This window comes from Kogia breviceps, chromosome 8 (genome assembly GCF_026419965.1).
Source record: "Kogia breviceps isolate mKogBre1 chromosome 8, mKogBre1 haplotype 1, whole genome shotgun sequence".
NCBI classification, from domain to species: Eukaryota; Metazoa; Chordata; class Mammalia; order Artiodactyla; family Physeteridae; genus Kogia; species Kogia breviceps.
In genome coordinates, this window is record NC_081317.1 from 17483059 (window position 1) to 17507378 (window position 24320).

Below are 24320 nucleotides of genomic sequence, written 5' to 3' on the forward strand. Positions count from 1 at the left end.
CAGACTAAGGTATATTGGAAAAGAAGAGGAAAGAAAGTTATGTCAAATGCCGTGTGACAAACATTTAGAAGAGAAGAATAAAACCCAGCAAGCATTGAGTGCCAACTGTATGCCTGGCATTTTTAAAGTGCCTTATGTGTATTCTAGGTGTTCTCTCACTCTATCCCCTGACACATTTGTATTAGGATGCCCATTTCACAAATTTAAAAAAAAAAAAAAATCTGAGGACTTAGGTAAATAATTCATCTAACATCACACAGCTAGTGACTCTGACCCAGGAAGTCTGTGTCCAAAATGTATGTTTAGTCACTCATTCTTACTACAGGTGTGAAAGATTTGGGAGAGGTAAAACGAGAAGTGTTGTGCAGAAAACTGAGTCGCAGAAACTTTGAATGTTGTGCTGAGGGATTGGGGTACCATGTGAACTCTAGGGAGCTCTTGAAGATTGGGGGTCAAGGGAAAGCCATAACCAGGTGTAAATCTTTGGATAATAACTACATCATCAACAGTGGAAGGGTGAATTGTAGGGACCAGGGCTGGTTTTATGTCAAGGGTTATTAATTTCAGGTCTGCAGATCATTGATATTGAAGGGTGGTTGGATTCTCCATCGCCAGAAAGTGTATGCAGAATTATATATTATTGCATTTTTCTTCTGGGGGAAAAGATACATAGCATCAGCAAATTTGCTAAATGTTTTTGACCCAAACGTTGTAGAACGTTAAGATAAGAGGACCCATTAGTTGGGGTGTCCACTGCAGAAGTCCATATATGGGATGTCTGGGAGGGTGGGGACTCAATTCAAATAATTTTAACAAGTATTTATTAAGGGTCTCCCATGGGCTAGGCACTGTTCTGGGCTTTCGGAATACATCAGAGAGCAAAACAGGGATATATTTCAACCATCTGGAGACTTACTTTCTACTGGAGTGTAAGTGGGAGATATAAAGTAAACAATAAAAATAGTGAAAAGTATCATATATTAAAAGGCAAAGGGGAGGGGAAGTAAAGCAGAATAAGAGGTCAGGAGTGTGTAGTGGAGTGTGGAGACTTGGATCTCAGAATGTCACAAAGTCGATCAGGATCACTTAGGTTGAGAATGGGGGAAGTGTTGTTTAAAAAAATGCAGATTCCTGGCTTTCTCCTACTGATTCTGTTTCTCTAGAGGAGCGAGGCTGAGAATTTTTGTTTACGCAGGCTTCCCAGGTGATTCTGATGCACACTGAGCTTGAGAACCGCTTCTCAAAACCATGGTTCACATGTCTTTCTCATTCTGATATTCCTTCAGGGAATTCCTTGCTTAGGGATTAAGAAAGTCAAGTACTTATAATCTGGAGTAAATCTCTGCTATTGTGGGCCACTTCCTCTCCATCGGTGCATCATGAGAAGGAGGTGAACTGGCCAGGAACCAGGCTGTCAGGCAGTTCTTGGCAAGAGGGAAGATCAAAGAAAAGAGGGGGATATAATCCACATATTACTCAACACGCTCATGGTCAATTACAAAAGAGGAACTTAATGCTTGGCTTGTCTGCTTGCAAAACTGGAAAACATAGCTATTTCATGAGACCAGAAAACTACCAGATTCAGGAAGATATGCAAGACAAACAGACTTAGCAAATGCAAGCACTTTTGCATGTCAGAGTGTAGAGCTTTTTTTTTCCCCCATGGGACACTGAATTCAGTTAGCAAATGTAATAAAAAAGAGAATCACCGAATGTCTTTTCCTGGTACTTTTAAGAACAACCACTTAACTGAGCACTTCAATTGTGCCAGGAGCTCAGCTCAAACACTTTATGTACTTAGTTCACTGAACTCTCTGATCAACCCCACACGATGGGCACTATTATTATCTTTCTTTTCCCCTTGGGGAAAATTGAGGCACCGAGAAGTTAGATCACTTGTCCCAAGATCCTATAAATAAGAACTGGTGGAGCCAGGGTGTGATCTGAGCAGTTCTGCTTTTTCTCATTTTGCTGTAGTCTCTCTCTTAGCTACTTCCCTTCAACGTTTTAATCAAGTGTAAAAAAATGGAAGTCTAATGTCTACTGAAGACACTATCATTGCCTAATATTACCTTCTCCTGCCACTGTGTCTTCATTTCTTTCACTCAGCGGCCAAAATATTTGAAAGAACAGACTACCTCTGCTGTCTACACCGATTCACCCCCATTCATTCCAGGGCTGGCTCCCTCCACCCCGTGGAAATGCAGTAGCTTCTCCTCATTTGTAACCCATGCAGACACCACATTTGCCATAAATGACTTGGCCTTTCTTTTGATGGGCACCTTTTGATTTCCATCTTAGTTCTTGTAGTGTGGAAACCAGCGAGACATCCTTGATAACTCTTCATCCTTCCTCCCGTGCTCACTCTCCCCACCGCCCCCAAACTCTAGCTCTTTAACAAACCTTGTAGAATCTTCTCCTTGAGAGTTTCTCAAATATGTCCACTTGTACCCATGTTGCTCCAAGTCTCTGCTGAACTATTGCAGTAGCTTCCTAACCAGCTAACGGTGAGCCTCACCTCCTCTAATTCATTTTCTTCCTGGTAACCAGAGTGATATTTTCAAAGTTAAAACGTGCTCACATCACTTTTCCAATGAAAACCCTTAACTGGCCTCCAGCTGCTCTCGGGACCCAGACCAAGGTGCTTACCGTGGCCTACAAGGGGCTGCCCTTCTAACTTCTTAAAACTCCCGATCTTCCACTTTCTGGATCTGTGCTTTCTGATGCCAGGGAGCCTTGGTACGTGCTGTTCTCTCCACTTGGAATTTGTTTTCCCCTCCCCCTCCTTTCTTCTTTCCACTGATTTGACTGACGTTCATCCACCAGATTGCTGAGGCTTCTAGATTTGATAAGATCCCTCTGTTTGTTCATCTGTTTACTTTCTTGAGGCTTCTTATCTCTCTTTCATAGCAGTTATCATAATTTCTAGTTATACTTTTATGTATGTTTTCTAATTGTTTGATTAATGTCTGTATCTCCTCCACATTTTATTATTTTGTTTTATCATGACAACATTGCCAACGCAGAGGGAAGAGCAGATAAACTAAGGAATGAAGGCGTCTAGTCCAACCCTGCTCTACTTCTTGATTCCTTTCTGCCACACCTCACAAATGTTACAGAGCCTGTGTTTGAACATTCCTAGTAACAGCTTGCTCAGTGACCCCCAAACATCCTGTTTCCCTCACTTCTGGAATATCCATTCTGATATTGAGTCAAAATATTCTCCTGTACATTAAGAGGTAAACTCCCTAAGACCAGGGTCTGGACAAACTTTTGTTCAGCATGGGACCAGTAGCTTCCACTACAGTGTCTGACTCATAGTAGAAGTTCAATAAGTATATTTTTAATGAGAATAACTAAATGAACGTGTGAAATATGCATGACCAACTAGCATCAGCATGCTTGCATGGTGCTTTCACATACACTAACTCCCTTAATTCTTTCAATAGTCCTATGAAGGTAGCAGTGTTTATTTTCACTTTACAGATTAGGAAACTGAGGCTTACAGAGAGTGGGTACCACCCTCTGAAGCCCCACAGGGCTACCAAATGTCAGAGCTGGGGCTGGAATCCCTTTTCCAGCTGTCCCACAAGCACTCATCCGTCATACAACCATCATTTATCTGGGTGGGTGTCATGCAAAGCAGCCAGGGTAGTGCTGGTTTTCTAGGAACAGAGCAAGCTGCAGGCCCCATCCCTGTTGGAGCTTATCCCTGTTCACAGGGGGCTCTTCTTGGGTCATTAGGCAACTTCAGTCAGCAGTGATGCTAAGGGCGTAGAGAGAATTCACCAACAATTCAACTCTCTCTGCCTATTTCTCTCTAATCTTAGGAGAGGAAAAAAAAACATCATTCCAGATGTGCCTCCCAGTTCACCAGGCAGATGCGGTTGAAAGCAGCATGAGTTTGTACCATTACACAGTTGGTAAATCTGTGCAGAGCCTTCTCTGGTCAGCAGAGTCATGTCATTCCTGGAGTTTCTGAGCAGAAGTGTCCCAGACCAGAAATTTAAGTCCCGAGAAGAGGAGAAACCCTCAAGTAATTAGCTTCTTCTTGAACTACATGTGTCTTTTCTTTTTTAGATTCCTCTCCAGATTTTCCCACTTGGGGGAGCATTGTCAAATTCCTGGTTTTTCTGCTACCTAACTCCAAACCAGTTTAGTTTAGAAAAGTATAGCATGTACAAAGCTAAAGTGACTATTATAATGAACCTCCATGTACGTATCATCTTCTAGTTTCAATACTAATCAACTTACTGCAGGCCTGCATCAACGGCTCTGTCCCCTCAAACACTATATAATTAGATATGTAAATGTTAAAGTTCGTATTTCTAAAATATAAGGACTCAAAAAATATCAATATCATTGCCTTGCTTTCCAGACTAACAATTCCTCTACACCATCAAATATCTAGTCATTGTTCATGTTTACTAGATTGTCTTATATTTTTGGTACCAGTTTGTTTGTTCAGATTGGGATCTAAATAAGATTCACACATTATGATTGGCTGATAATTAAGTCTCATTTCATCTATAGGTTTCTTCCTCCAACTCTTTTTATTCCTTGTGATATTTTATCAAGAAAACTGGGTACAGTTCCCAGGGGATTTTGCTCATTGCAGCCCCATGGTATTATTTAGCATGTTCCTCTACCCCTGTACTTCTTGTAAGTTGGTAGTTAGGTCTAGAGGCTCGACCAGGCTTGTTTCTTTGGCAGTCCACCACGGCCAGTATCGATAGACTTGTAGACCAAAGTGATCTAAAAGAACAGTTTTGTCTCTGATGCCGGTCAAATCTGTCATCGAGTCCTGGCTGTTCCCTTTCTCCTGTGTGACTTTTGGCAAGGGATTCTGAGCCTTAGTTCCTTCAGATGTGTTGTGGGGTTAATTAATAATAATAATAATAATAATACCTAATTTCTGAGGTTATTGTATGAAATGAGATGGGCATCTCACATGCTTAGCCTTGTGCCTGGTGCATAGCAAGTGCTGAGTATAGACAAGCTCTTACTTGTCTTACTTCTCCTCCTCCCTGTTCTTCCCCTTGTCCCTCCTCCTTCATCTGTCCCACGTTTCATTGTTATATTTTATGATCAAAACAGTGTGTGTGAGAAAGAAAGAGAAGACAGGCTCGGAATGGAAGAGATTCTCCAGGCGTCTAGTCCAGCCCTAGTCTGTTGCTTGATTCTTTTCACCCATACCCTGCAGGAGCCTGTGTAGGATACTCCCAGGAACAGCCTGCTCAGTGATCCCTAAGCAGCCTGTTCTCTCACTACTAGAATATCTCTCTTTATATTCAGTCAAATTATCTTCCTGTACATGCCCTGTCTTTATTGCTTCCTGTTCCATCCATCAACACTGTACTGAGACGGACTTACCTATTGACTTAGAAAACAGAACATATGTTTTGGAATCAGAGAGATGAGAGTTCGAATACCAGCTTTGCTACAAAATTTCTTTGTGCCTTTGGGCACAGTGCTTAAAGTTTTAAGCTTCTTTTTTTCTCATGAGTAAAATGGAATTAATAATGTCTACCTTATAGAATTGTTTTGCGGATTAACAAATAATCCACGTAAGGTGCTTAGCAGCAACGTTTGGCTTATAGAAGCAGCTCAATAAAAGTTTGTCCTCTCTCCTAGTTCTAAGCGACAGCCTTTCAGGTATTTGATGACATCTTTGGTCTCCGTTGGACTTTTCTTCTGGTAATCATCCCCGGTTCCTGTAATTGTTTTTCATCACGAGTCTGTTTCTTATCTCAGACTCAAGTCTTATCCCAGCCATTCTGAGTATTAACCTCTGAAAGAACTCAGTATGCCTGTGTCCTTCTTGACGTACGCTTTATGAAGAAAGAAGTTAGACTACACAGAGACTGCTTTACTTGCCTGCAGAATTAAGGGTAGAATCCAAGTTTCTTGCTTCCAGACTTTTGCATCTGCCCTGGGTCACAATAGCTTCTATCTTTACTGTCATGCTCATAGTATTTAAAACATAATTTTTGGCTCGCTAAAGGGAACGGGAGCTCAAAAGGGGAAATCTCATATCGGTGTCACAAGCCAGTAGGTATGGGACCAGAATTTAAACCCTTGTCTGTGTGGTCCCATAGCCTGAGGTCTTAACACATAAGCTGTAGAGACTACCTCATCATTGGTCCTTCCTCTTCTCTTGGACGTGGACAAGCTATTCCATCATCAAGTAGCTTTTCTTGAAATCTAGAGTCACCTCCTGTCACTATCTTTTTCTTCACCTTTCCTTGATGATAAAACATCTTGCTCCATTCTTACCTTTTGGTCACATCTTAGCCCTTTAGAAGCTGACTTTGGTTACACCATCTGCTTGAAGTTCTTGTCTTAAAACTCAACAAGGACCAACTCAAGCCAACACCCTCTTCTCAACCCTTTTTTAGACTCATCAATCCATTCTTAAAAGAGCTTGGGCTTGGCTCCTTCGACTTTAGTTTGCCCAGCCTGAATCCTTTCCAGAAATGATTGCTTCCCTTCAAAAACTCAGAGGCAATGCCAGGAAGTGGAAGCATGGTAGCTGCTTGGGGGTGGGGGACCATACATCAGTGAGACTCTGTCCATCCCTCCGTGGTGCTTCTCCCATAGTTGTTTCTTGGATGTGCGGATCCCATTTTGAATGGAACGGGAGAAAATGGGAATTTAGATATATGTCTAAGGTAGGTATATTGGTATAGCTCTATACTTATATATATATATATACAGATAGATAGCTTTATTTACTATTTTTTTTTCTTTTCAGGGAGTTACATTAGTTACATTCAAAGTAAACAGACTTCTTAGTGAGATTTTGAAATTGTAGGTGCTTTAGTGAGTTGTTATTGAAAGGGCCCAAGTTTTGGAGTCAGTCAGATCTAGATTTGAATTCCAAATCTGCTTACCTGTTGGATGTTACCTGCTTACCTGTAGTGAACAGGTGACTTAGCCTACCTGAACTTCATTCTCTTATCTGTCAGATGGAGATGATAAGAAGACTCAATGCCTAGGTTGCTTCTGGGTATTATATCAGACGACAGATATAAAGAAGGGCAGTATAAGAATCAGATAGACCTAGGCTTACATTCTTACTTAACCAGATATCCTGGGGCTATAAGTTAAATACTCAGAATCTCAGTGAGGATGGTAACAGTATTTAACCCACAGAGTTGTTGCTAGGTTGCATAAGATTATATATGCAGAGCACTTATCAATGCCTAGAATGATTAGAAACTCAATATTAGTTGCAGCTTCTTTCCTCTACCTTTGTCTTCTTCATCTTTCTCCTCTTTCTCTTTCTTTTCCTCCTTCTCTCTTCTGCTTCTGCTATTGCTGCTGATTTATAGCATCCAGCACAGAGTAGGTGTACAATAATTGTAATTGCCTTACCGTAAGGCATCAGCCGATTAAAAAACTGAAAGGGTAGTCAGTTCACAGAGACTAGGAAAGGCATGCTTCCCCAAAGTTAAGGTAATCTTACCGTCTCTGATAGTTGGTTCTAATGACTTATTTTTCCCCATTGTAAAAATGTTAAAAAGAATAAAAATAATTCTGAGCGTAGATGTGCCTAGAATCACTGTTGCCTGTAAATAATTGTGAATAACTTTACTACATTCATAATAAACAATAATAACTATCTTGCTTCCATTTAGAGAATATCCAAGTTTAAAAGCTTTGTCAGTACTCTTTAATTATCAAATATATGTTTATGTGTGAACATATATGTGGTTCTGGCATTACCTTAGGCACTTTATAAATTATTCTTTTGCCATTCTTTACTGAGGTAGGTATTAATACATCCCCATTTTACACATGTGGGAATGAAACATAGAGAACTGAAGTCACTTTTATCAAGTTGGCTCCATGATGACACTAAGACTTGAACCCAGGGGTTTGGTTCCAAGGATCGTATTCTTAACCTCCATGCTCTTCCATCCCTCCAGCATAGGTAACGTCCTTTGCTAGATTGAGGGATCAAGACTTCTCAGAGTCCAACTTATCAGCATGGAAATATGGCTACAATGAACCTGGTAGAAATCTCCCTTTCCATAATTTTTTAGCCAAATTTCCAAGGCACCTTCTCAAAGGCAAAGGTAAACTCAGTATGGGTCTAGATCGCATGTCCCCTCCTCTCCTCCGACCTTTCTTTCCCTGCCCCTACCCACAGGCCCAACCATGGAAGCCCCACCAGCTGGAGAGACTACCTCCCTCAGATGCCTCCTAAGGGAAAATGGGTGTCCTGGAAAAATGAGGTCACCAGTGGCCACAGAAGGGAAATTTTGCAGCCCTTTACTCAGGAACTCACCACTAGCTTAAGCTAGCATTTAGCAACATAAACTCCACAATCTTGGACAGGTCCTCCACTTGAAACCTTCCCACCTGCCTCTCATCTCCAGATGTTCTCACCACAGGGGAGAGGAGTTACTATCTGTCAAAGGACAGCAGGCCTTAGAAGACAGGTCTTGTCTATTGGGTGGGGCTGGGATCCTTGGCTAAAGGCTTCTCTTAGGAAAAGTGTGTGAGTTCCGTCCAGGTTTCCCCTTGCAGGACTGAGCGGGCCAGGAGCAATGCCTCGTAGGAGACAGGCTGAGAGGAGGAGCCATCCTCTGAAGAACTTGGATTTGTACAGGACTGAGAAGCCCTTGGCAGTTCAAGGTCACAGGGCAAGATGCCTTGGGAAGATGACTCACAATTAGATGTATGAGGCTACTGATATGGCTGTGTCTTCTCCCTGGAGTTATAACTGATGTTTCCTATTGCTCATTCATCACTTTCACAATTGCTATCAGCTCAGTGACAGGCAGGACAAATGGTCTGGAGACAGTTTGGAACAATGTAAGCACAATCTATTGCCCTGATGACTGAGCAGGTCTACTAGGATAACATAGATTAGACATCCAAAGAGCTCTCGGTCTTCTAGTCCTCAGAATTTACCACTCATTCATGCAACACTTACTCATAAAACGGACATTTATGGAGTACCTTCTTTGGGCTAGACCTTGTGCAGGAGCTTCTGATGAAATAAGGCAAAGAACTGAAAGTTCAGTGGAGAGGACAGATATGCAAATAAATATTTCTATAAAATATTGCGTTTCACTAACAGATGTGTTGTCCAAGGTGCAGTGGAGGCCTTCAGTTCTGTTGGGAAATCAGAAAAGAGTTTCCAGAGAAGATTGCAGTTGCAGTGGGTCTTAAATAATGAGTATGATTTGATCAAAGGTAGAATGGAGTAGAGGCGTTATAGGCTGAGGGAAACCATGTGCAAAGACACAGTGGCATCAAAATGTGTCGCCTATCTGGTCCATGGCAGGTGGTTTAATGTAGATGTTATGTAGGACCAAGGAAGACTATAGTCGTGGGAGATGAGCTAAGGAGATTGTATGGCATCACTGTGTGCCAGGCTGGGAAACAGAATCTTTATACTTGTCTCAGTCATAGCTCTTTTACTGGTAAAAAGAGAAACCCACTGAAACAGTCTAAGCAAAAAATGGAGAAATTATTATAATGATACAGTGATTTCTCATGTAACTCAAGGACAGAGAGCACAGCTGAGCTACCAGCATCCAGGAAGCCACTGTCAGCAGTAATCCTGGAGCCTGACGTTCTGTTTCCCTCTGCAATTGATTGGTCCCCGCCACCCCCCCTCCGCCCCGCAATGCGCTCCCTCCCTCCCTCCCTCCCTCCCTCCCTCCCTCCCTCCCTCTCTCTCTCTCTCTCTCTCTCTCTCTCTCTCTCTCTCTCTCTCTCTCTCTCTCTTCTTTCCTTCCTCCCCCGCCTCCCACCTTTTCTGCTTTCCATCCATGTGGCTCAACATGACATGCCAAGCCCAGCCTAGCCTTGCATCTCATACCAGTTCAATCACTCAGAGAGACCAATGAACATTTGAATCTAAATTCCCAGGGAAAATATGTGATTGTTCCAGTTTGGGCCAGTTTTGGTCCCACTACTCTTGGCCAAAGCAACAGGGTGATTTTTCTTTAGTTCACATATGCACACCAAACCATCTCTTGTATCTGATAACCTGAAGGGTATCTATTAAAAATCCTGTCCGTTTTTATTCTCAACCTGAAGTACCCTGACTCAGGGGGATACACTATGATGCCAGGATATAGCTAAAGCCACAGGATAAAGAGATCAGAGATTCTTGAACTTAATAATACCTAAGAATCACTTGGGAGTGTATTCAATCATGGGTTCTGTAGCACCTCTCCCAAGATTTCGATTCAGTGGGTCTGAGTTTGGCCTGGGAATCTGAATGTCTAATAAGTGTCTCAGGCCATTAATGAGGCAAGAGGGCCAGGAATCATACTATGAGAAACACTTTGGGAAAAACTCCATTGTTTTAATATTAAAAGCAATCTAAGTCTATTGTGGAGTGTAATTTGCATAAATATTTAAGAAAGAGTCTTCAAAGTAATTTTGCACTTGTTCCTTCTGCTCTTTGGGATGCTTGGTACAAAAAGCTCGAAAGCCCTTCCATATTTTACTGGAGAGTGTGAAAGGTTTTTGGGTCAAGAACTTGGGCTCTTAGATCTCCTGGGCTGGTCTCAGGAGTAAAGTGAGCATCCAGTAGGAGCAGGGCGGAGGTTAAGAGCCCAGAATTATCCTGAGGCCTCAGGCAAAAGAGAAATCTTCCAAGCTACGGCCAACAGGAGGCAAAGGGACAGAGATGTGACAGGATTAGGGTTCTTAATATTAATTAACTTATGACAGACCAATTGATTAATCAATTACTGGGCCCCTACTCTGTCAGGCACTAGGGATTAGATGGTAAACAAAGTAGACAGGGCTCCAACCTCAATTTGTACAGTCTGTTAGGAGAGACAGACAAGCAATGACACAGACAATAAAATACAACACAGGAAAATAAGTTTTGTGATAGGGGAAGGTGGGAAGAGATGTGTTACACAGGAAGGGGTCTATCCCAGGGACCAGCGACTGCAAGAGGTGGTCTTCAAGCCGAGAGCCGATGGACTGGTCAGTGGGGGCAATTATTAGATGGGGGGAAGAGTGTTCCAAGGAGAGAAAATAGCATGTTAAGAGGCGAGAGGTGAGAAAGCACAGCTGGAAAATAGGGTATAAAAAGCATGGTGGCAGGAGGTGATGTGTTTGAATCTGAGTCACCCTAGGTTGGTGACATTGTGCAAGTCACCTGATCACACGAGTCTAATTAATTAATTTGGCTGCACTGGGTCTTAGTTTCGGCCTGTGGGATCTTCATTGCGGTGTGCGGGGGGATCTTTAGCTGCGACATGCATGCGGGATCTAGTTCGCCGAACCAGGGATCGAACCCAGGCCCCCTGCATTGGGAGCACGGAGTCTTAAACACTGGACCACCAGGGAAGTCCTCAAATCTTTTTAAAGTTTCAACCTTTTCAAAGATTGCATGGAGACGATGCAACCTAATATACGGGTTTATTATGAGGATTAAATTAGCTCACAGTGGTAAAACATTCAGGCTTTGGAATTTGACACATTTAAGTTTGAATTTTGCTCTGCCAGATATTGGCTATGTGACATAGGCAAGGAACCCAGACTCCCTGGGGCCTCAGTCTCATCTTCTGTGTAATGGGAGTGATAGAGGTACCCGAATCATGGCATTGCTGTGCAAATGAAATGACTCCTCACGGCAAACACTGAGCACTGTGTGTGGCATATAAGTTTGCTCAAAAATGCTCCCTCTCTTTTTTTTTTTTTTTTTTTTTTTTTTGCGGTACACGGGCCTCTCACTGTCGTCGTGGCCTCTCCCGCTCCAGAGCACAGGCTCCGGACGCGCAGGCTCAGCAGCCATGGCTCACGGGCCCAGCCGCCCCGCGGCATGTGGGATCCCCCTGGACCGGAGCACGAACCCGTGTCCCCTGCATCAGCAGGCGGACTCCCGACCACTGCGCCACCAGGGAAGCCCCCCTGTTATTTTTAATGCTTTAAAACCCAGCACTTCATCCTCTATGTGAGATGGATGGGAGCTAAAATATGGAGTGAACTGACAAGAAAAAGAGCTCCTTGCCTGAGGATCACATAACCGTATCATCCTTTCTCTGTACATCTTGGGAAACAGACAGCTGACAGAGCCCCGTGTAGGAATGTCTCAGTGGGTTGTATATTTATTTCTCTAATATTTTTTCATTAGCAGAGGTAAGTGTGGCAAGAAGGGGTTTGGCTGCCCCTAAACGTCTTCCCCCTGTCGCCCAGATTAACAAGCTGTTCTGTCGGGCTCTCATCATTCAGGCGAGAATGGCTTGAAAAGCAAACTTTATCCTGGCGGGAAATTAGGTGCCGTTCCTGTGATTTATAGAGCTATAGATTGAGCTGCACAATTTCTCATAAGGAAATGGGTCCTTGCCTATTAGTATTCCTTTACTGTGTGGCCTTGTGAGTGGGGGGATCTAACTCAGAGGCTGAAACTGAGGCGTAGGGTAAGGGAGGTCAGGGGCAAAGCTTGGGATTCAGAGTTAGAGGCCCTCTGCTCTGCTGCATTCGATCTGGGGGACCTGGGCTGGTATCTCTTTTCTGACCCTACATTTGCTCATCTGTACGGATTACTGGGAACAGTAAGAGCTGCCGTATCCACAGGTTGCTAGGAGTCTTATAGGAGCTAAGAGACAGATGTCCCAGCACCAGACCTAGAGTAAAGAAATGCGTAATAGGTGTCCTCTTCTTCACCCCACTCCCCCCTTTCCTCAAAAACCATCAATGACATGCTCATCGTCTGTGAGGCCTATTCTACAGAGAAGATGTTAACTGGCCGGAGTTTTTTTTTTTTTTTTAACATCTTTATTGGAGTATAATTGCTTTACAATGGTGTGTTAGTTTCTGCTGTATAACAAAGTGAATCAGCTATACATATACATATATCCCCATATCCCCTCCCTCTTGCATCTCCCTCCCACTCTCCCTATCCCACCCCTCTAGGTCATCACAAAGCACCGAGCTGACCTCCCTGTGCTATGCGGCTGCTTCCCACTAGCCATCTATTTTGCATTTGATAATGTATATATGTCCATGCCTCTCTCTCTCTTCGTCCCAGCTTACCCCTCCCCCTCCCCGTGTCCTCAAGTCCATTCTCTACGTCTGCATCTTTATTCTTGTCCTGCCCCTATGTTCTTCAGAACTTTTTTTTTTTTTTTTTTAAGATTCCATATATATGTGTTAGTATACGGTATTTGTTTTTCTCTTTCTGGCTTACTTCACTCTGTATGACAGACTATGTCTGTCCACCTCACTACAAATAACTCAATTTTGTTTCTTTTTGTGGCTGAGTAATATTCCATTGTATATACATGCCACATCTTCTTTATCCATTCATCTCTCGATGGACACTTAGGTTGCTTCCATGTCCTGGCTATCGTAAATAGAGCTGCAATGAACATTGTGGTACGTGACTCTTTTTGAATTATGATTTTCTCAGGGTATATGCCCAGTAGTGGGATTGCTGGGTCATATGGTAGTTCTATTTGTAGTTTTTTAAGGAACCTCCATACTGTTCTCCATAGTGGCTGTATCAATTTACATTCCCACCAACGGTGCAAGAGGGTTCCCTTTTCTCCACACCCTCTCCAGCATTTATTGTTTGTAGATTTTTGGATGATGGCCATTCTGACTGGTGTGAGGTGATACCTCACTGTAGTTTGGATTTGCATTTCTCTAACAATTAGTGATGTTGAGCATCCTTTCATGCATCTGTTGACAATCTGTGTATCTTCTTTGGAGAAATGTCTATTTAGGTCTTCTGCCCACTTTTGGATTGGTTTGTTTGTTTTTTTGATATTGAGCTGCATGAGCTGCTTGTAAATTTTGGAGGTTAATCCTTTGTCAGTTGCTTCATTTGCAAATATTTTCTCCCATTCTGAGGGTTGTCTTTTCATCTTGCTTATGGTTTCCTTTGCTGTGCAAAAGCTTTTAAGTTTCATTAGGTCTCATTTGTTTATATTTGTTTTTATTTCCATTACTCTAGGAGGTGGGTCAAAAAGGATCTTGCTGTGATTTATGTCATAGAGTGTTCTGGCAGGAGTTTTAAAAATAGGCTTTATTTTTAAGAGAAGTTTTAGGTTGCCAGCAAAATCTCAGTGTAAAGTGCAAAGTCCCCATACAGTCCCCGCCCCTCCTACGGAGTTCTCCCCATCATCATCCTCCCACACCACAGTAATGCATTTGTTACAATCAATGAACTGACACTGACACATCATTATCACCCAAAGTCCAAAGTTTACATGAAGGTCCACTCTTGGTGTGCACTCTGTTTTGTCAAATGTATAATGATGTGTATCCACCATGATAGTATCATACAGAATAGGTTAACTGCCCTAAAATCCTCAGCACTCCCCCTATTCATCCTTCCCTTCCCCCAACCCGTGCCAACCACTGATCCTTTTACTGTCCCCATCGTTTTACCTACTGGCATGAATTTTTAAGGATCCCAGGCAGTATATCTGGGATGAGAAATTTTAGAGGGCGTGGGAAAATTGTGGACAGCTTTGAGAAGAAGCAAAATCCAGAGCACAAATCAGAAAATGATTAGAACCAGCCATGCTGTGGAATGTATGTCCAAGTTGGAGAAAATACAGGTGATAATAAGGCCCAGAGAGGGTAAATGACTTACTGAGGTCACACAGCAAGTTAGGCAGAAAATGTTAGAGTTCCCTGGGATTCTTGTGTCTGAGCTCTGTAGCCTCTTCCTGTGAGACTTTATTCACTCCTGAGGCTTCTATTACATTGAACTGTATAACATTGCTTACGTTTGACTTAAATGTAAATGGCAGTTACCTATAGCATTTTCATTGGCCCATTCCCAGAGGTACAGTGAAAAATCTCAATATATGCTAAAGGTGGGGGGAATCAGGAACATAAATAACATTTTTTAAAAAATGGATGGTGTGTTTGGAGGCTTTGCATTTCGGAGCACAGGCTCTAGAGCCAGACTCCCTGGGTTCCAATCCTGGCTGTGCCACTCACTAGCCCTAGGATCTTGGGCATAAATGTAAAATGGAACATAATAATCATGCCTCCCTCACAGGTAGTTGGGAGAATTAAATGAGTTAATATGTCTAAAGTACTTAGGGTTGTTGTGAGAAGGAATACATATAAAGTGTTTAGAACAGTGCTTGGCTTGTAGTAAGCACTCAATGTTAAGTGCTGTTACTAATATCCTCTAGTTAGTGAGAATATTGTTCATGACGGTAGCATCAAATGACCTGAGTGCAAATCCTTGTTCTACCACTTTTTAGCTGGGTGACTTTGAATAGGTTGTTTCACCCTTCAGACCTCAGTTTCCTCACCTGTAAAATGGGAATGGTAACAGCAGAATCTGCTTCATAAGGCTATTGACAGGATTGAATGAGATAATGTGTATTAAAATGCTTATGATACTCTCGGTAAATGTTGCTATTATGTTTGTTTCCTATCTAAAAGCATAACAAATTAGTGGCTTGAAGCCAGTTCCAAAGGTAAGCAGCCTTGTATAGTGAATGTTAGTTGATATGAAAAACTTAGTTTATTTTCTGACAGATTCTCGTGGTATAAACTTGGACAGGTCGCTTTTCCTTTTGGGCCCCTTAGTCTGTGCAAAGTTGTGAAGGCCAGTTTCACCTTTCAGGACTCTTTCAGGTCTGAAATGCCAGGGATCTGGGGCAATGAGTATGTGTGTATGCACTTCAGAGCCCTCTAACTCCTGGGATAAGTATGTAATTTAAGGTGTCTACTTCCCTTTGATCAGCTGCTCCCTAGTTGCTACCTCTTCTAAGTAATCTTGCAGGATTATTCAGAAGTGAATTACCTGTTGTTCTAGTTATCCATTCCTACTCAATCCCCAAAACTGATGGCTTAAAACAGTGATCATTTTATTATTGTCTTTAATGGTTCTGGGGGTTGACTGCGCTGAGCTGGGCACTTCTGACTTGGTTCCCTCATGTAGCTGCAGTCAGCAGGTGTCTATGGCTCGCCCATCTGGCAGATGACCTTGGCTGTTGGCTGGGTCCTCAGCTGGAATAGCTACATGTGGCCTTTCCATGTGGTCTGGGCTTCCTTACAGCATGGTGGTTGGGCTCTAAGAGTGAGCATTCCAAGAGACATGATGTGGAAGCTGCCAGTTTCTTAAGGCCTGAGCCCAGAAGTTGAAGCAGCCATTCTTATTTTGGTCAAGCAATTGTAGAGCCCATACTCAAGGGGAGAGAACCTGGATCCCGCCTCATGGTGAGGGAAATGTCAAAGATATTTAGGGTCATGTTTTAAAGTCACCACACCTGCCTTCCTGCTCTGTTTGGGAATAAGAAGTCTTGAGTCAACTGACATTACCCACTTCTCTTCCCAAATGTTCTCACACATGCTGCTTAAGTATGCAGGCATTGATTTGTAACGAGATGACCAGTTAATCGCCTCACTATCAGGACACACCAGCGTTACTTATTTTTTTCCCGAAGAATGGGGGCTCCAGCCCCTGGTCTCCAACTCCTATAACTACCGGGCAATGAGTGATTGGCATCTCCTATAGCCACTCTAGGGGGTGTGCTGATGACTGAATGACAGGTGGCTCGGGTAGGTCCTATCCGAGAGGTCCAGGCCAGGCTATAAATCACATTTCTGCCTCTGCACAAGCACTGCTATGATGTCCTCTTCAACCCCTATATGTTCATCAATCCTAGTCCCTCCTGACCAATCAAGTGTGGTCAGCATGGGCTCAGGAATTAGTCTTCCTACAAAACTAGAATGTCACCCACTTCCCTTCTTCCCATCTCTCTCTAGGAACATAGGAGCATGTTCTTTTAGACCCAAGTCCTTCCTGGGCAAAGAACTATCAACCTCCTCTCCTCCAAGCAGTAATCCCAAATGCCTCCAAAAGGGATTCTACTTCCATACACCACCCTGACCCCTTTTCAACGACATCAAGGAATTTAGTCTTTTTAAGGTGACCAATTGCACTTCTGTCATCTCTTTTGCTGGAAAAAAACCCCAGCAAGTATGCAAGTTTATCCTTTGGCCGAGCATCCTATTACATATATCTATGGAATTTAACACATATTTGGGGGACCCTACAATGTGTTGACTCTTTTGGTGGGAGCTGGGGAGAGAGAGATGAAACAAATATATTACCTTGGCCTGGAGGAGCTCCCAGTCTGATAAGCAGGAAGTACACATAAACAAGCAAATTGCAAGGGACTGTGACATGCAAAAATTGAACGAGAGGAGAGAGACAGAATCTCTCAAGTGACAGGGTCCTGGTGGACAGAAGTTTTCCTGGATTTCAGCAAGGAAACGTAAGTGGGGAAAGGGCATTTTAGACAAAGGCACAGCGTGAGCAAAGGCTTGGTATGAAGCAGTACGCTCCTATAAGATGGTATGTGCTAGAGCACAGAGTAGGAACAGTAAGGAGAAGATGGGAGAAAAGCCACAGGCTGAACAACAGAGGACTTTGAAATCAGATTAAGAAGTAGAGGCTTCAATCATAAGGTGGTGGAGCATTTGAAGGGGTGCAAGCAAGGGGGTGGAATAGGCAGTGATGTTTTAGAAAGCTGGGAGAGGATGTGCTGGAAAAGACTGGAGCTGGAAGGCCAGTCCAGGGGCTATGACAATTGCCTAGAGAAGAGGCATTACTGAGCTGCGCCCAGGAGACAGCCACGGGGCCGGGGGAGAGACGTTGGTTTGAAACCTGTTATGAAGTAGAGGGAGGAGCCCAGGGTAACCCTCAGTTTCTGTCTGGAGGCACCAAATTGATGGGAGTACCCTTCACTAATGTGGGAGATACAAGTAGTCTTGAGGAAGGAGGGCATCACACACACACACATTTTCCTGGCCTTATGATATCTTTTATAAACTCGGTTCGTTTCATTCAGCAATCCATGTGAATTTTTAGTTCAATTTAACAAATATTGGCTGACTTATGTTATCTGCTAGATACTGTGTTAGGTACTAAAAGGAAGCCTGGTGGTAAAAAGGTAATCTGTTTGTTTCTCCATTGGGCCTTTCATCTCCTCAACTGGTATGGGTTGGGCACTGCCTGACCAAGTTTATTAGTACTGAAGATTACAGATTCGTGAAGCTTTGAGTGAGGACTTCAAGGTATCTTTTTGGTTATACAAAGCAGAACCATCTCCATATCAAAAATAGCAGACTTGATGTCAGCCCCTGAGTATAATTTTTTCAGTGTGAAAAATAGTCATTGTAAGTATAGAGTATGGAATTTAATTTGTAGGCTTAGTGACATTCTGAATAGATGGTCCCAAGAATCTATCTTAATCACATACGGAGTGTTAACTTGAAGTTTAAGATTCCCAAGACATTGTCAAAGTTTTCAGAGCTGAAAAGTCCTCTTCCTTTGTATTCCCATAACCTCCTGCGTGTTCCTTCACGGCATTTGAACCATATTAATTGTAACTGTGTGTGTCTTCACCACTAGACTGTGAGTCCTTTGAAGTTAATGACTGGCTCTTGACCATCATCTTTCTCAGCATCTAGAAGGCATGTAGTATGGAAGAGGAAGTTCAGTTAATTAAACCCTCCAAAATAAAACTTCTGTGTCCTCATTTTACAGATGGACAAATTGAGGCTTAACTAGAGAAATAACTTATACAAAGTTCAATTGGGGAAGTAACAGTAGAGTCAAGAATAAATCCTAGTTTATTTTGATTGTTTAACATTTTTGTGGCTGTTTTCTCATCCTGAGGGGCTTGGTTTGCTAGCTAATTAGCCAGAAGTTGGAAGCATTCACTAGTAGTGGAAATGCAAACCTTCATTGTCATGAAAACCAATGACCATGCAAATGTAGCCCTTAGCCCTGTACTAAGTACAGGATTTGTTTCTTAAGTGCCTTCACTTTTTCAAAAGCTAGGAGTCAACAATGCCTCTAGTGTAAGGTTTCATTTTCCTCTGAGAACACACACAGGCACACACACACATGCACACAACAAACAACACATAAGCATGTGATACAAGCAGAACAGCTGAAAAGGATGTTTTGGATGAAATCTTGGCCTTTATAGTTCCTGTGCGACCTGGGAAAGTCCAGGGTGCCAGAATTCAGACGAACTTCAGTTCAAATCCTACTCCTCCATGTGTCTGTGAATGGGAAGAGGACACCCATCTCAAAGGGTAATTTGAGGATTAAATGGAGGAATAGAGTCATTTCACCACAAAGTTGCTCTATCACCTTGGGCCAGCCAACTAGCATTTCTGGGCCACTGTATGTGCATCTGTAAAACAGATTCACTTCGATGATTTATGGAGTCCCTGGAAGCTGGAACATTCTATGCTGTTCTTCCCTTGGGATCTATTTGGATTCGGGATGGAGTGTTGCAAGGACTGGAGATGTAAGAAAAGAGTGAACCTGAGCTGATGCATGCTGGCTTCTGCTGCCTTGCGAGGGCTCCCTGTTTGATGTAGGCCTTTTATCAGGGTGTATTTGAGCTCTATCCACGGTTTGCCTGGCCACTGCTGCAGTCCCTGTTCTGTTCCTCAGGGTTTGGGAAAGAGCCAGTGGATGTGGAGACTCACAGGCAATGTTTCTTCCCAAGAGCTGCTTGGATGGTGAAACTCACAAAGTCCAGAGCGATTTCCTGTTTTGTTTTCCACAAGCTCCAGTGACTATTGATTACAAAAAACCGCGCACACGCACACAGGCAAAACAAAAACACGTACACAAAACAGGATGTTCTCTCTCCTCCCCTTGCTGGAGTCCAAGGCAATCTCTCTTACCATCTGTGTCACTTTCATCCATGGCCCTGGATTTCACCATTATGATAATTAAGCCCTTAGCTCTAGCTGGAGATGTTACAGAATCTTAAACCACGAGCAGTTGTACATGTTAATTTAAATCAGAGGGAGAAGAAAGTCTGTCAGTCAGCATGACCCATCCTGTCTGGTTTCTGCCCTCATGAGAGTGCCCTCCCCTGGTGCCAGTAGGAGAACCTATGTTGTTCCTAACATAGGTTCTAACTTGTAGTAAGAACAGTGCTATTATTGTGTGCCAGACTCTGGCCCACATAATTTATATGCAAACACTGAATGGGATATATTTATACTAAAAAAAGTTGTTTATTTGGAATGTGAATTTAACTGGGCATCCTGTATTTTTATTGACTGAATCTGGCAATCCTACTTGGAGTCAACCCTACTGTCCCGAGTGGTTAAATAGAAAAGACCTATGCTTGGGAGTCACAGAGATCTGGGTTGGGATTCTGCTTCCATCATTTGCTTGCTGTGTGATCTTGGGAATATTTCCACTGTTCTGGTTCCTAGTTCTCACCTGTAAATGAATATCACAGTATCTGTTTCTCAGGACTATTGTGAGAATTACCCTCTAATGCCCTTAAAGTACCTTCCACTGTGTAATTAGGTGCTCCATGAACATTAGCTCTTATAATTCTTTTTTATTTCTTTGGGTCACTATTCTTAATTCAGGAGAAATTAGGTCATTTGTTCACCCCTTGGAGAGGATATGAGTAAGGACATATGGCAGGAATAATCGGAGCCTTCTTATCAGAGGCACTGAGAGGAATGCGTTGGAGGCTTACACAGTAGTGTCCTTGATACACACGTTCTCCTTCTAGATGTGTGTTCTGGGTAGGAGAACAGGAGGCAGACCCCAGACCCACTTTACACAAACATGCTGTACTTGAGTCTCTTCAACAATGCAAGATGGAGGGCTTCCCTGGTGGCGCAGTGGTTAAGAATCCACCTGCCAATGCGGGGGACACAGGTTCGAGCCCTGGTCTGGGAAGATCCCACATGCTGTAGAGCAGCTAAGCCCGTGCGCCACAACTACTGAGCCTGTGCTCTAGAGCCCGCGAGTCACCACTACTGAACCTGTGTGCTACAACTACCGAAGCCTACGTGCCTAGAGCTCGTACTCTGCAACAAGAGAAGCCACCGCTTCTCTTGAGAAGCCCGCGCACCGCAACGAAGAGTAGCCCCCGCTCGCCACAACTAGAGAAAGCCCGCGTGCAGCAACGAAGACCCAACGCAGCCATAAATAAATAAATAAATAACAACAAAAAAATGCAAAATGGAAAAAGTGTCACCTGGGTAATCAAGTGTCCTTGGTAGTAGGTTTTGTGAAGCTTTAGTTTGAAAAGTACACAGAAAGAAAAAAACAATTAAAAGAACAAAGAAAGCAAGCAGGTAGTCTGTTAACTGGCAAAGGAGTAAGAGACCAACATTCTCTGGAATCCCCAAATTTGAAAAAGAGCTGTCAAACATTTTTTTTTTTTTTTTTTTTTTTTTTTTGCGCTATGCGGGCCTCTCACTGTTATGGCCTCTCCCGTTGCGGAGCACAGGCTCCGGACGCGCAGGCCCAGCGGCCATGGCTCACGGGCTTAGTTGCTCCGCGGCATGTGGGATCTTCCCGGACCAGGGCACGAACCCGTGTCCCCTGCATCGGCAGGCGGATTCTCAACCACTGCGCCACCAGGGAAGCCCTGTCAAACATTTTGAATCCACAGTGCTTTGAAATGTTGGTGTAAATGGAGTGATGAAAGCGTAAAGCACATCTGAACCTCAACCTCATGATCGGTTTTTCAGTGTCTGTTCATTTATTCAGTAAATATTGACTGAATAAGTGTTCTCAGTCCCATGGGAACACTCATGTGAACAAGGCATGGCCTGTGCCCTTGATGGAATCAGAGTCTGTTGGGTGAGATAGGCAAGGGAATGTGATGGTTAGGTGTGGTCTAGTGTGTTGTGGTGTCCAGAAGAGGAGCCTGATTCCAGGCTTAAGAAAGTCAAGGTAGGGTTCCCATAGAAAAGAAGGTCTCATCTGAGACCAGAAGAGTGAATTGGATTCCAAAGTGGGGGTGGGGTTGAGTATTCCAGTAGAGAGGACAGGATGTATTTAAAAAAAAAAAAAAAAAAAAGAGAGAGAGAGAGGGAGACAATGAAGCACATTGCAGTTAAATAGAGTATCAGGGGACTTACCTGGTGGCACAGTGGTTAAGAATCCACCTGCCACTGCAGGGGACAGGGGTTCATTCGATCCCTGGTCCGGGAAGATCCCATATGCCGTGGAGCAGCTAACCCCATGCACCACAACTACTGAGCCTGCGCTATAGAGTCCGCGCACCACAACTACTGAGCCCACGCTCCGCAGCTCCTGAAGCCCACGCGCCTAGAGCCCGTGCTCCGCAACAAGAGAAGCCACAGCAATGCGAAAACCGTGCACCACAACAAAGAGTAGCCCCCGTTCGCCACAGCTAGAGAAAGCCCGTGCAGCAGCGACGAAGACCCAACACAGCCAAAATAATAATAACCAATCAATCAATCATCATTTAGAGCAAGGGTCAGCAAACAATGTACCTCAGAACAAGTCTAGCCTGTCGGCTGTCTTTGTAAATAAAGTTTTATTGGAACACAAACATGCCCGTTTATTTAAAGTATAATCGGTGTTGCTTTCATGCTACAAAGGCAGAGTTAAGTTATTGTGGCAGAGACTGCCTGGCCATACAGTCAAAAATATTTACTGTCTGGTCCTTTGCAGAAACACTTTGCTGTCTCCTGATTTAGAGCACACTTTTCATAAGCAGGAATTCACTGTTGGTGGAAGTGTTAATGGTTGCATGAGGGTGGATGGTAGCATGCAAAGGAAAATCAGAGGCGTGGTGAGAGATGAGACTAAGAAGGTGGGGTCGGGAGCTAGGGCAAGGAGTTTAGACTTTATCCTGAGGGCTATGGGGAGCCTCTGAAGGTTTCGAAGCAGGGTGGTGAGGTAGTCAGATTTCTACAAGAAGCAGTGTGGCAAGGTGTTAACGAGGGCAGGGTCTGGAGCCAGACTGTCTTGGATCAGATCTCAGTTCCATCACTTAGTAGCTATGAACCTCAGACAAATTACTTACCTTCTGTGTGCCCCAGTTTTCCAGTTTGTAGAATGGGAAATAATGATAATTTTTATTGCAGCTATCGTGTGAGGTACCAAAGATGAAATAAGTTGATATACTTAGAGTGTCAGGCCCAGGGGAGGTTCTCAATGGATGCTATTACTATCCTGTCTCCGTGATCATTCTGGCTGTTGGGTGGAGAATGGCTCAAAACAGAAGAACCCCGTGGTAGAATACTGGGGCTTTCTGCAAGAGCTGGTGTCCTGTGCCCAGGAGAGCTCCTCTGAAGCTTGGGTCAGTGACTGTCATGGCCACTGGGACCTTCACTCTCCATCTCTACCATTGTCGTAATCATCTCCTTTGTCCTCCTTTATTCCAGGCCTTCAAGAGTGCACTGATGAGCTCCTACTGGTGCTCAGGGAAAGGGGACGTGATCGATGACTGGTGCAGGTGTGACCTCAGCGCCTTTGATGCCAGTGGGCTCCCCGCCTGCAGCCCTCTCCCGCAGCCGGTGTACGTATGCATGGCCCCTCTTCCTCTGGCCACCCCTTTCCGTGGACTCCTACTCTTGTCCTGCCAGTGCAGGCCATGGCTTGCTTCTGTTCCTAAGGTGCTTCACCAGGTGCCTGAAATCTCGGCAGGGGTGGGGGGGGCTACCTCCTTCTTTGAGAAAGCAGGGAGCTTTGGCAGAATGGAATCGTGGCTCGGGGGTAGACACTTACACTGCAGCATGTGCTATTTTAATAGCGCCAAGCCAGCCATCATTACTTTCTTCACTCATGCATTCGGCAAAGGTTTACCGGGCACTAACTACTGCTTTGCCAGTTCTGTGTTGGCCACTGGGACTACTGAGATAAAGAAAGTGTAGGACTTTTTCTAAGAAACTTTATATTATTCATTCATTCAACAAATACGTTTTGAACACCTGCCATGTGTCAGACATTGGGGGGATTCATTAATGAGCAAGACAGGCACAGTCTGTGCACTTAGGGAACTGACCGTTTAGTGAGGGGGACAGATGTCAAAGCAAAAACAGGAAAGCGTGATACCATTTAAACATTTAAATAATAAAAATATGAAAGAAAAACAGAGATGTGCTAATGGACAGAACAAAGTGCTTTAGTTGGAGGAGAGGGAGGTAGTCTGGGAAGCCTCTCTGAGAAGACCTGAATTGGAGTCAGAGTTTGTCAGGCAGCAAATGGCAACAGACGTGTTTCAGGAAAAAGACAGAGCCCATGGGAGAGCCCTGACTCGGGAAACTCACTATCTGAGGAAGTAAAGGAAGGTCATCTTGATTGGGGCAGTGTGATTAAGGGGGAGAGGGGTGTGAGGAGTGGAGGAGATCTGAGCAGGAGCCAATACTGAGGGTCCATTGTAAGAGAGTCGTTGCAGAGTTAGTGGGTATAGTGGAAAGAGAGAAGGAACCTGGGCTGGGGACGAGCAAAGTCACCACCATGGTTCTGTCCCCAGTTTGCTGTGTGACTTTGTGCAGACCATCCCCTTTTCTGGGCTTTGCTTTCACCTTCTGTGAAATGA

General features: G+C 43.7%; 1 protein-coding gene across 5 annotated transcripts in view; it reads left to right on the forward strand.

Annotated features, from left to right (window-relative positions):
* Positions 1-24320, forward strand: part of ASTN2 (astrotactin 2) — a 911658-nt gene that overhangs the window by 730440 nt on the left and 156898 nt on the right. For all 5 annotated transcript variants that reach the window (XM_059071227.2, XM_067040875.1, XM_067040874.1 and 2 more), the window contains one exon: positions 23164-23297. In XM_059071227.2, coding sequence (XP_058927210.1) covers positions 23164-23297 — 134 coding nt within the window. The remainder of the gene's footprint in view (positions 1-23163; positions 23298-24320) is intronic.